The 13,248-nt window shown below is 44.0% G+C and overlaps 1 protein-coding gene across 5 annotated transcripts in view; it reads left to right on the plus strand.

The window, feature by feature from the left end:
- Positions 1 to 13,248, plus strand: part of ATG9A (autophagy related 9A) — a 110,812-nt gene that overhangs the window by 88,712 nt on the left and 8,852 nt on the right. For all 5 annotated transcript variants that reach the window (XM_030210019.1, XM_030210016.1, XM_030210017.1 and 2 more), the window contains one exon: positions 10,704 to 10,821. In XM_030210019.1, coding sequence (XP_030065879.1) covers positions 10,704 to 10,821 — 118 coding nt within the window. The remainder of the gene's footprint in view (positions 1 to 10,703; positions 10,822 to 13,248) is intronic.

Consider the following 13,248-nt stretch of genomic DNA (forward strand, 5'->3'; position numbering starts at 1 on the left):
CTTATATCCTCCCAGCCCATCAGCTCTTCAGGTAGTCCCCCATTTTACTAAAGTCAGCATGTTTGAAATCCAGTGAGTTTTAAGTGGCGTGGAGGAGTGGCCTAGTGGTTAGGGTGGTGGACTTTGGTCCTGGGGAACTGAGGAACTGAGTTCAATTCCCACTTCAGGCACAGGCAGCTCCTTGTGACTGTGGGCAAGTCACTTAACCCTCCATTGCCCCATGTAAGCTGCATTGAGCCTGCCATGAGTGGGAAAGCGCGGGTTACAAATGTAATAAAAAAAAAATAAATAAATACCCTCCACTTTAGTTGTTATATCAAACCAAACTGTATGATGATCACTGTTGCCCAGGTGGGTACCCACTCAGACATTAGACACACTTTCCCCATTTGTGAGCACCAGATCCAGTGTCGCTCCTTACCTCGTGAGTTCTGTCACCATTTGTCTGAGCAGAGCACTTTGTAAGGCATCCATGATCTCTCTACTTCTTTCCGATTCAGCAGGTGGAACTTTCCAATCTGCATCCAGTAGGTTGAAATCTCCCAGTAACAACACCTGTCTTTGCTTTCCCAACTTTTGGATATCTTTAACCAGATCTTTATCTTGTTCCTCTGATTGTGTTGGAGGTCTGTAGACAACACTCATGTGGTCAGAGGTTCCATCATCTCTTTTCAAGATGATCCATATCGCTTCTTCCTGGCATTTCAGTTGCTGTGATATTGTTTCTCACATACAGAGCTACTCCTCCACCTTTACGAACATCTCTAGCCTTCCTAAGTAGATTGTAGCCTGGTATGTTTGTACTGTCTAGTTCATCACTTGCATCTTCATCTTTGTTATCATCATCATGATGTTCTGTTACAGAGAAGGCTTTCACAAAAGTTGGAATCATTGTCTGTTGTTCTAACAATGTTTTTTCTGATGGCAGACTCCACATGAATGTCTTCAAGAAATAATACAAGAATGTCAAATGTGTGTGAACCCTTCAGTCTTCTTAAGGCCAGGCAAGGCCTTATGTTCTTATGTAAGGAGACTTCCTCTCTAAAGATTCTAGCAATATAGTGGACATTCAACTCAATGTTACATTTTCCATGGGATGATGAGCAGTCTGTTGTGGTACAGACATATGTCTGTTCACCAGGAATTTCAACCAGCTTCAGCTTCATCTTCTCTTCAAAGTGACCCAACTCATCACTCTTTTGTTTGAGTTCAACAAACATAAGCAGCTCTACTGTTCTCATAGGCTGTACTCCCTGAACAGCAAAATTTAAGATGACATGATCCACTGTTTGTGTGATGAGGTTTGCATGAGCAAAATCTTGTTCCAGTTTTTACTGATTCATTTGGTTTGCCAAGGAGCTATGTCATGAAATTCCTAGCTACCCGCCTGGGGTTACCCCACGGCCACTTAGAGGGTCTATCCCCAGCACAGCTCAGGTCCGCCTGCACCTGCCAGTCATGTTCTACACTAGCACCCTCCTTCCACCGACTGGGTCACAACCACCTCCGGGCAAGTCTCCCGCTCTCCACTTATCCCCAATGATTTCTAGTTTACTGGGGCCACATTCCCAGTGGTCCCACAGTTTCCAGAAAGCATTCACAGACTCAAAACATAAATCACCAGGATTATTTATCAGTCCAGACAAACAGAGCAAACAAACAATTATGTTTATTCTCTTAAAAATATTGAACAGTAGAACAAAATAGTGCAAATTTGCAAACAATAACAGGTAACTGAAATATGGATCAATTATAACACTAACTAAACATTTGCATACTGGCTAAACAGTACTTGGAAGGATCAGGACATGTAATTCAATGAGCCTCACCCAAGAGCTCTGTTTACCGCACTGCAAGCTAGAAAACCGCTAGGTAAGTTTGAGAATCCTGCAAATACGTCCTATACAGGTGCTATCTTGAATCTGCACTCTGTCTATTTTTTGTCAGTTTTGAACTATTCGATTCTTGTCGTTCATCAAGGAACTCCAGGTGTAAAGCTGGTCACCCTTCCAGGACCCCGCCAGGGCTGACCCTGCTTAGCTTCTCTCACAGACAGTCACTGCTGGGCTCTTCCCTGCTCGGCCACACACACCAGGACTCTGCCTCACACACTGGGGAGCTTGCTGCCTCCTCTTTTCTCTTCACCATAAACGTTCACCAACACCAGGCTTCTTAGAGTTAAGGGTTTTATTACTGGCCATTTAACACACTCCTTATGGCTTGTTGCTTCTTTAACATAAATATTTTCTCTTTAACTCAAACACAACAAAAGGGCCCTTTACTCAGAGCCTGCTAGATAAACCCTTCTCAACTTAAGACAGGTTCTTAAACTCAAACAGTCAAACAGAAGTCTTTACTTTCCTTCTCCAGTTGTCAGCGTTTCCAGAGAGAGCTGCTCCAGTATTTCCATCTACTCCAACTCCTCCCTACAGCTTTCCACCCCTCTCTTAATGAAGCTGCCTCAAACCCTGTCACAGCTGGTTCAGTTTTCCAATTAACTTCTGGCTTTACCCTCTCCTGCCTAGAGTCCTCCCCCTGACTCTGGCTGTCTTGCTGCTGCAGTGCATTCTGGTCCTTGTAGTTGCCTGCTTCCTCACATAGGTTAAGATAAAAAAATTCATGCAAGCAAAAACCACTCAACCTTTAAATAAAAACATCTTAGTATCGGAGTACCCTAGTATACTAGTGCAGGTACAGCTCCTGTCTCCTGTACACCACCTTGTCCTGCTCATCAGCAAAGACGGTATAGCAAATTTTAAATAAACTATTAACTATAGATATGAAGGGTTAGGGGGATATTGTGGGGTGTGTTTGTAGGTTGATTTTAAAAACTTCAGCATATAAATTTGTTATATCCTCATTCGATATCAATAGTTTTTTTTATAGAATACTTGTAAATAAGTGTACCCTTCTGTCTGCTTTGGTATATTGGTCTTATTGTATGATATTGACTTGGGCATAAACTATATCACGAAAAGTTTTTAAAAAATTAAACCAACTTAGAGGCAAACCTGTGATACCAAAGGACTGTAAAAAATACAAAAGACACTCATGGTCTATAGTTTTAAAAGCAGAAGCAAGATCCAGCTGAACCAAGAGAGCACCCTAGCCCCTATCAGCTTGCAAATGTGTCTTATTCATCAAATAAACTAATAAAGATTTCATACTACAATATTCTCTAAAACCAAATTGTGAAAAATGAAGAATCCTAGATTTTCAGCATAGAAATTAATCTAATAGAGGGAGATTAGAGACCTCCTCTGGATCCCAAACACCCTTTTTCAGCAGCAACTTCACTAATGCTGTCTTTAAAGGGGGTGGACGTATTCCCTCCTCTTTTAATCAGAACAGAATATGTGACTCTTGCCCCTCCTTATAATCACAGAAAGCAAAATTGCTTACCCTTGTGAGGTGTTCGCTGATGTAAGCAACGTAGCAAGCCAGACAACCCACTCTTCCATAGCATCAGCAGCAATTGAATCCAGAGACTTGTGGATTGTGACTATCTACCAGCAGGTGGAGATAAAGAGCGCTGAACAGAACTGTCTTACAGGATGGAATGCTCCCTGGTCAGTCAGTATTCTCTATCTCCAGCAAGCGGATGGACGGTTTATCACTAGCTCCTGGTTTCATCTGATGGTGGCTTCTGTTCAGTGGAACTTTGGGTGCGCAGCTGAGCGGTGCCAGCCTTAGGGAGTACACCTGGTGATACCAGATCCCTCTCCCACCCATCTTTCCTTTCCAGCCCTTCTTCAATTCTCCTTCCTTACTAAAAATAAATAAATAAATACAAATTGGGGCATAATTCTTTAAAGCCCACAGCCTTGGCAGCAGGAGGAATACTGGTTTGGAGCAGTATAAAGGGCTTAGTAGTGGAGAGGGTGTGAGTGTGCTTCCAGTAGCATTGAGTTCTTCAGGCAGGACTCCCGACGCTTGCTCTCCCGGGATGAGTGTATCTTTAAATTTTCTTTCAACTTCGGGCAGTCACGGTTTTATTTTCTTTGTGCTGGCTGCCAAAGTTGTTAAACAGTGTTCCCACTGTTGGAAGCAGAAAGCAGCATCGGGGCAGTGTCCAGTTGCTTTGCAGGCCCTCCTTTAGCACAGGGGACCATGTTCGGGGAGGCCTTGTTAGTATCCCACGTGGGAGAGATGCAGGCTTATTCTCCTCATGGGGCTGAAAGTGATCCGGCAACCATTTTACTGTAGTGTGATTCTGAAATAGCACTGCCGATGGCTGTTTACCTGGCACTGCTTTGGAGGTCCTTACACATATGTCAGCTGTTCCAGGGGTTTCTCTGGGGGCAGAGTCTTCTGACTTTTTTCCTCACCAAGTTCATTCTGCTGCTCCATAATACCTATATGTTGAAGAAGTCTGGTAGGGGAACTGACAGTTACTTTTTAGCTCACCCTTGGGAGATTTCTGACTTGCTCCCTACCTCAGTCTCCCCTGATGGACCCTTCCCCGAAGAGAAGAGATTTGCACTCCAGCTCAGAAGTAGGGTCTATTGCTCCCCTGTCTCCCTCTCAATCTGAGGGAGTCAAGGCAGTCCCTTTCTGCAAAGATGCAGGAGGATTTGGAGATGACACAAAATTATTCAAGCTCGTCAAGTCACAGGAGGAGTGTGAAAGATTACAGGAGGACCTCGCAACACTGGGGGATTGGGCGTGCAAGTGGCAGATGAAGTTCAGTGTTGACAAGTGCAAAGTGATGCATGTGGGTAAGAGGAACCCGAATTACAGCTATGTCATGCAAGGTTCCACGTTAGGAGTTACGGACCTAGAAAGGGATCTGGGAGTCATTGTGGATAAGACGTTAGAAACTTCTGCTCAGTGTGCTGCAGCGGCTAAGAAAGCGCACAGAATGTTGAGTATTATTAGGAAAGGGATAGAAAACAAACACGAGGATGTTATAATGCCATTGTATCACTCCATGGTGCGACCGCACCTCGAGTATTGTGTCCAATTCTGGTCGCCGCATTTCGAATAAGATATAAAGGAATTAGAAAAGGTGCAGAGAAGGGCGACGAAAATGATAAAGGGAATGGAACGACTTCCCTATGAGGAAAGGCTGAGAAGGTTAGGGCTCTTCAGCTTGGAGAAAAGGCGGCTGAGGGGTGATATGATAGAAGTCCAGAAGATAATGAGTGGAGTAGAGCGGACAGATGTGAAGAGTTTTACACTTTCAAACAACAACAAAACCAGGGGACACAAGATGAAGCTAGAATATGGTAGATTTAAAACAAATAGGAGAGAGGTTTTATTTACTCAGCATGTAGTTAGACTCTGGAACTCGTTGCCGGAGAATGTAGTGACAGCAGCTGGCCTTACGGAATTTAAAGGGGGTTTGGACAGATTCCTGAAGGAAAAGTCCATTGAACATTATTAATTTTTTTTTTTGGGGGGGGGGGGGGGCGGGGAGGTTGCCGGGTTCTTGAAGCCTGGATTGGCTGCTGTCGGAGACAGGATGCTGGGCTTGATGGACCCTTGATCTTTTCCCAGTATGGCGGTACTTATGTAGGAAGGAGCTGTTTACAGAGAAATCTGATGATCCCACCACAGTGCGGTATTTTATAAGGAAGAGTTGCCTTCCTCTATACCTAAGGCTCTCCAGGTTCTTAATATTTCTTCTTCTGATCCCGCTATTTTAGGATGCTGATAATCCTAAAATGGCGAGCACTAGAAGATCGCTTAAGTCTTTTCCAATGCATGAGGCTATGCAAGAAATCATTACTGCTTAATGGGTCATCTCAGACACTAACCTTTGGGTGGTGAAGGCTTTATTGCGTCTTTACCCCATTTCTGTGCTGAGCTGGAAAACCTACGTTTGCCTAAAGTGGGTTTGTTGGTGGCAGCAGTCACCAAACAAGTACCAAGCTGCCTGTGGTGAGTTAAGGTTTTGCTTATAGTTCCAGAGTTGGTTAAATGCTGTTCCTAGGCTGGGAGCCAGCGAACAACATCAGGTCAGTGCACCATGTGTGTTAGGTCCTCTGAAAGGGCCTAGTTAGTGTTTTCATATTCTTATATACCTTCCATTTAGAGAGCTATGAGTCCCCTCAGTTTTTTGACAGAGGGCAGTTACTTTAAAAAAACAACCTGAAAGTTTCCCCTCACTTCATTTGCGGAACTGGAAGGTGGCTGGCTTTCAACCTGAAGGACATAGGTTCATGGCTGGTTTGTGCATAATATTAGAAGCTGTGGAACTCAGCTGTATTTCAAATGGGGCATATTTTACTTCACTCTCCCATATTGCTTGCCTTGCCACAATTCATTGCATGGCTGGGGAAGCTAACACTACGCTACAGTGCTAAAGGTTAACTGTGTTAGTTTTCCACTGCAGCTCTGCTCTCTGGTATTGCACACCGACGCTGGGCAAAATTCTTGCATACCAGCTCCAGCCACCACTGTTTCAGCGGTGCCACTAGCTGTATGTCATACTGCCTTTTAATGCTTCTGATGCACCTTTGCACCTTTTCATTGTATCGGATGACTAGGAATATTACTGGGCTATTTCAGTGTAGAGGAATAGCTTACTGGTTAAAGCAACCAGCTGAGAATGAGCACAGAGATCCAGAGGTTGCTGATTCAGGTCCCATTGCATCTTGCCATCAGTAGTGCACAGTGGTACAAACAGCCATATTCTGCTACACCATCTAGCTCTGACTCTCAGCCACAGTAGTTAGCTCCAATTTGCAGCCATGCCAACCAGTCCTAGTGCACAGCCACGCTAGCCAATTCTTGACACTCAGCAAGGATAGCTCTTTCTTAGGCATTGGACAGCTGATGTGGCTTCTAAGTCACATTTAGCAAGCTACCTTTCAGAGGTAAACATTTGTATGGAGAACATCTAGAGAAGTTGGTTAAAGACCTAGGGGTCTCCAAGTCTCAGAGATTGCCAGAAGACAAGCCTAAATATTCTTTTAAATCCTCTCAGTCTCATCTTAGGTTTTATGAGGACAAGTGCTACAGACCAAGCAAATCTAACTTTCAGGATTCCCACTTCAACAATGACAAACCTTCTTTCATGCGGACAGAAAGAACTCAGCTTCAAATTCCAGGTCTACCAATGCCTCCCGCACGTCCCAATGATAAAGTCTCTGTTCACTCCTTGGGTGTCATAATATTACGGCACCTCTCCAGGTTCCATGATGAGTGAACCAAAATTACCTTAGACCAATGTGTCTTGGAAATACTAAAACAGGGTTACAAAGTGGAGTTCTCCCATTCCATTGCAGATTTTTTCTTGGAATCTCCATACAACTTCCAGCTCAAATGTCATACAGTTCAAGCCACCTTCCAAATGCTTTTTCATTTAGGCACAGTAGAGATTGGGAAATGAGAAGTTATTCCATTTACTTTGTAGTTCTAAAGATGGGGGATTCCTTCTACCTGGGTTTGCACTTCAGAAGAGTCAACAGAGTGTTAAAGGTTCAACATTTCACAATGGGAACATTACAGTCTGTAATAGTTTCACTCCAGCAGGGAAAGTTTCTAACTTCCCTGGATCTCAATGAAGCGTATTTTCATATTCCCATTTGTCCTCCCCATAGAAGATTTCTGTGATTTGCAATCCTTGGAGAACATTATCAATTTATGATCATGTCATTCAGCCTTTCTACATCACCAAGGTCATTTTTTCAAGTTCATGGTAGTAGTGGCAGCTTTCCTTCACAAAGATGGATTGCAGGTTCATCCAGACCTCAACGATTGACTGATTTGTGATTCTTCCTTTCAAGAGAGTCTGCAAGTTTCATCCAAGATAGCTACTCTTCTTTAATTCCTTGCTATTCAATTTCACTAAGTCAGTTGTTTTCAACACAGATCTTGGAGTATCTGGGAGTGATATTCGTCATAGGCTTAGGGAAGACATTTCTTCCTGTTTCACATCAACAAAAGATACACACCCAAGTCAGGATCTACTTTCCCTTCCATGTTCCGGGGTCTGGGAATCTGTTCAAGTTCTGGGCACAATGGCCTCTATCTTGGACATTCTTCCATGAGCCAGATTCCACATCAGACCACTTCAGCGGTCCCTTGTCAACAGTTCGTCTCCATCGCTCTTGAACCCTCCAAGACAAACTCAGCCTGAACTAGTGGATTCAGTGCAACCTTCTTTTGACAATTCAGAAGTGCTCTCTCTCTCTGCAAGCAGCTATCTGCATCTCGTATGCTGCTAGAGCACGCCTTAGCTGGGTGCAACAGATTTCGGATTCCTTCCAGGAATCCGACAGCCTCCTACTAAATTGCCAGATGTGGAGATGGGGCTGACATATTTAGTGGATTCCTTGTATGACTTGATTCGGGCATCAGTCAAGTAGATGTCTTTGATGGTCACAGCCCATAGTTCGCTGTGGTTGCGCCACTGGGCAGCAGATGCAGCTTCATACAGCGACTGGTTAAGCTCCCTTTTAAGGTCAAGCTGTTGTTTGGTGAGGACTTAGCAAAGTTAGTGAAAGATCTGGGTGACTCAAAGAATCAGCATCTTCCTGAGGACAAGTCTAAACATTCTTTCCAGTCGGGTCAGACTCGCTCTCATTTTAAAGATACCAGGTGTTATTGTCTGGGGCAGCCTAGTTTTAATCAGAAATCCAGGTATCAGCCCACTGCAATCTGCTTCTTGCTGGCCTCCCACTTAGTCACCTCTCCCCTCTCCAGTCGGTTCAAAACTCTGCTGCCCGTCTCATCTTCCGCCAGGGTCGCTTTACTCATACTACCCCTCTCCTCAAGACCCTTCACTGGCTCCCTATCCGTTTTCGCATCCTGTTCAAACTTCTTCTACTAACCTATAAATGTATTCACTCTGCTGCTCCCCAGTATCTCTCCACACTCGTCCTTCCCTACACCCCTTCCCGTGCACTCCGCTCCATGGATAAATCCTTCTTATCGGTTCCCTTCTCCACTACTGCCAACTCCAGACTTCGCGCCTTCTATCTCGCTGCACCCTACGCCTGGAATAAACTTCCTGAGCCCCTACGTCTTGCCCCATCCTTGGCCACCTTAAATCTAGACTGAAAACCCACCTCTTTAACATTGCTTTTGACTCGTAACCACTTGTAACCACTCGCCTCCACCTACCCTCCTCTCTTCCTTCCCGTTCACATTAATTGATTTGATTTGCTTACTTTATTTATTTTTTGTCTATTAGATTGTAAGCTCTTTGAGCAGGGACTGTCTTTCTTCTATGTTTGTACAGCGCTGCGTATGCCTTGTAGCGCTATAGAAATGCTAAATAGTAGTAGTAGTAGTAGTAGTAAGCAGAGTTTCGGAACTCCAGGCTTTGTCCTGTCAAGATCCTCCAGATTTCTTCTAAAGGGGTTACGGTGCGCACAGTCCTGTCTTTCCTTCCTAAGGTGTTTTTTGCCTTTTTTCTCAATCAACCTTTGTTTCTTCCCGCTTGCTTGACGTTCGCCGTGTACTTCTACACTATTTGGATGTGACCAATGAGTTCCTTTGGTCAGATCATTTGTTCATACTTTGCTCAGGATCTCAAAAAGGTAATGTGGCTTCCAAAGCCATGATTGCATGCTGGGTCAAGGAGGCTATTGCATCTGCATATTTACTAGTGACTAAACCACTTCCAGACAGATTCTGGGCACATTCTACCTGAGCTGTTGTGACTTCCTGGGCGGAAGCCTGTCTGTTCTCCTTGGAGGAAATATGTAGGGCAGTGACATGGTCTTCCTTGTATACCTTCTTCAGATGCTAGGGTTTGCATGTGTCTGCTCAGTCGAATACATCTTTTGGAGTATCGGTGCTATCCGCGGGAGCTTCAGGTTCCCACCTTACTTAAGGACTGCTTTGCTACATCCCACAAGTCTCTGGATTCATCTGCTGCTGACACTAAGGAACAAAAAATGATGTCTTACCTGATAATTTTCTTTCCTTTAGTTGCAACAGATGGATCTAAAGGCCCAACCTGTTTTTCCAGCGCTTTCTATTGGCTAGTTCTCTCTCTTGGATCGTGTTGCTGCATTTTTACATTTTAGACGGACTGTTGGTTTATTACTTTTCCCTGTGGGGAAGGAGAAACGTTATAATTCTGTTCCCTTCTGCTTTGTTATGAGAAATACTGACTGACCAAGAAGCATTCCGTCCTATATGAGAGCTCAATCAGCGCTCTCTATCTCCACCTGCTGGTAGATGGTCACAACCTATAAGTCTCTGGGTTCATCTGAAAGAAAATTATCAGGTAAGACCTAATTTTTCAGGCTCCTTTTTGGAGAGTTGGCCTCTGCTTCTTGCTGATAAACTGAGTAGCTGTGGGCCTAGTGGTGCATTGGATGCTGTGGATACCTAGGAACCTTTCCTTTATAGCTCTGGAAACATCCTCCAAGCCATCGTGAGAGTCCAATGACCCATGTCCATGGCTCACTCTGCTGCTGCCACCAGAGAACACTTGCCATGGGTAAGTAATTGCATATTCTAAATACCTATAAATTCTAAAAAGTTCCGATGTCTTGCTTGTGCCAAATACAAAAAATATTTAAATCAAGCTTGGTCATTCTGTGCTACACCAGTTCTTTGAGTACTCATTAACAGACAAAGACTTACTTTCAGGGTCTCCTCCTGAGATTCCTCTGTGTCCTAAGAAAATTAAAGTGAGATTAATAACAGAATAATGTGTATAGAAAGGGGAGGGTGTGTCTGGAAACAACTGACAGATTCCTGTGATGGGGACCCTCATCAATACTTCCTTATTTGTGCAGAATGGATGCAAGAACATCAAGTTCAGGAAGCAGTGCATGGGAAGGGCAACTACAGAGCATGATCTTCTCTGAATATGGATCAACCGAGATGAGTCTGCATGCCCTCTACATGCACGGGGTAAGCTTGGATCTCCTCCACCTACTTATAGTGAGATAAACCAGTATCTGTGCTCTCTGCCTGCATGAGGTAGCCCTGAAGCCCCACTTACTTACGCTGAAATAAGCCCGGAACGGCAACAGCCGCTTCCATTGTGATAAGCCTGGAGCTCTGCCTTTTATCTATGCAAAGTGAGCTTGGAGTCCCACCCCCTTCCCACATGAAGTAATCCTGCAGCCCCACCCTATATTTGCAGGAGGCAAACCTGACACACCTCTCTTCAACTGCACGAACTATAGTGCCGAAAAAGTTTGTGAATGCCAAGTACAATAAGAAGTTCTTACCATGATACCTATTTTAATTGAAACCATTCTTATTCAATGAAAAGGATAAAATTTAAGCCATATTTAACAATAATGTACAAAGTAAAAACAATGAGCCCAGTATTCAAAAAGACTTATGCAGCTGGTTCTGACACCAACCACATGTCTTTTTCACATTTCTGATGGTCGGGCAATTCTGTAAATTGGCACCTTCATTTAGGCATGCCAAGGCTGTGCGCTGGGTGCCAAGATGCACGCCACAGTTATACCGCTGTCGATGGTGGGTATAAAGGGATGCACTTATATGTGCCAAGTGATGGATATAACTAATAGTATTGAACATGTTGCATTTGTCACTTTGAGACACTCCCATGGCCTCTCCATGTTCTGCCCAAGAATTTGCCCCCTGTAGTTACATAATGTAGAACTTAGGCAGGACTTTTTTGAATAGTATCTAGTGCACATTTGCATGTAACTATCAGTTTTTGGCACCTCTGATTCATGTTTATAGAATTACCCCCTATATGCAGAACTTTATGCATAGAATGAGCCAACATGGATTATGCTTATAAAATTTAGGAATAGATGGAGAAGAAGGGTTAGTACAATCCATAGGAAGAGCCATACTAATCCCTTTGTGCAGCAAAATCATCTGCTAAACGGATTCGTTATTTTACTTTTAGAAAACAGGTAGAAGCTTATATTTTTAGGGGGCTGTTAGTTGAAGTTTAAAAAGAAAAAAGACAGATTAAGAATCAGCAACTCCAGTATTGTACACCACACTCACTTGTCTCATATTTTATTTATTTATTATTTATTGCATTTGTATCCCACATTTTCCCACCTATTTGCAGGCTCAATGTGGCTTACAGAGTTTTGTTATGACATAGTCATTCCAGGATATCAGATACAATTAGTAATATACAGAGATTAAGAAAGGGAAGAGAGAAGGAAGGTGTTGGGCAGGATAGTAGCGATGGTGGATTTTAATAACTGGGTGGGTAGGTGAGGTAGTTTTGTAAGGCTAGGGGTTCTCTTTGTAGGCCTTATTGAAGAGATGTGTCTTCAAAGATTTGCGAAAGTTAGTTATTTCGTCAATGGTTCTCAGGGCTGTATGATATGATAATATGAGGAGAGACTTGCTGACCTGAACATGTATACCCTGGAGGAAAGGAGAAACAGGGGTGATATGATACAGACTTTCAAATATTTGAAAGGTATTAATCCGCAAACGAACCTTTTCCGGAGATGGGAAGGCGGTAGAACGAGAGGACATGAAATGAGATTGAAGGGGGGCAGACTCAAGAAAAATGTCAGGAAGTATTTCTTCACGGAGAGAGTGGTGGATGCTTGGAATGCCCTCCCGCGGGAGGTGGTGGAGAGGAAAACGGTAACGGAATTCAAACATGCGTGGGATAAACATAAAGGAATCCTGTTCAGAAGGAAAGGATCCTCAGGAGCTTAACCGAGATTGGATAGCAGAGCCGGTAGTGGGAGGCGGGGATAGTGCGGGGCAGACTTATACGGTCTGTGCCAGAGCCAGTGGTGGGAGGCGGGACTGGAGGTTGAGAGGCAGGGATAGCGCTGGGCAGACTTATACGGTCTGTGCCAGAGCCGGTGGTGGGAGGCGGGGATAGTGCTGGGCAGACTTATACGGTCTATTCCAGAGCCGGTGGTTGGGAGGCGGGGCTAGTGCTGGGCAGACTTATACGGTCTGTGCCCTGAAGAGCACAGGTACAAATCAAAGTAGGGTATACACAAAAGTAGCACACATGAGTTGTCTTGTTGGGCAGACTGGATGGACCATTCAGGTCTTTTTCTGCCGTCATCTACTATGTAATATGAGAACAATCCATGACCACTTCAACTTCAGGAAATCACTCAAAACTCACCTCTTCAAAAAGGCCTATCCCACCGATCCAACATAAATCCCAGCATCCAGCAACACAGCATAACTAATGATCGTACTGGACAATTTATAATCTTCACTTCCTTCGACCCCTTGATGCCTGATCCACACCTACCTCATCTGACCACAATATAACTTTGTATCTGTTATCAACCGAATTGGCAACAGCCTCTTCGGTACTATGTAAGCCACATTAAGCCTGCAAATAGGTGGGAA

Source organism: Microcaecilia unicolor, chromosome 7 (genome assembly GCF_901765095.1).
Source record: "Microcaecilia unicolor chromosome 7, aMicUni1.1, whole genome shotgun sequence".
Classification (NCBI taxonomy): domain Eukaryota; kingdom Metazoa; phylum Chordata; class Amphibia; order Gymnophiona; family Siphonopidae; genus Microcaecilia; species Microcaecilia unicolor.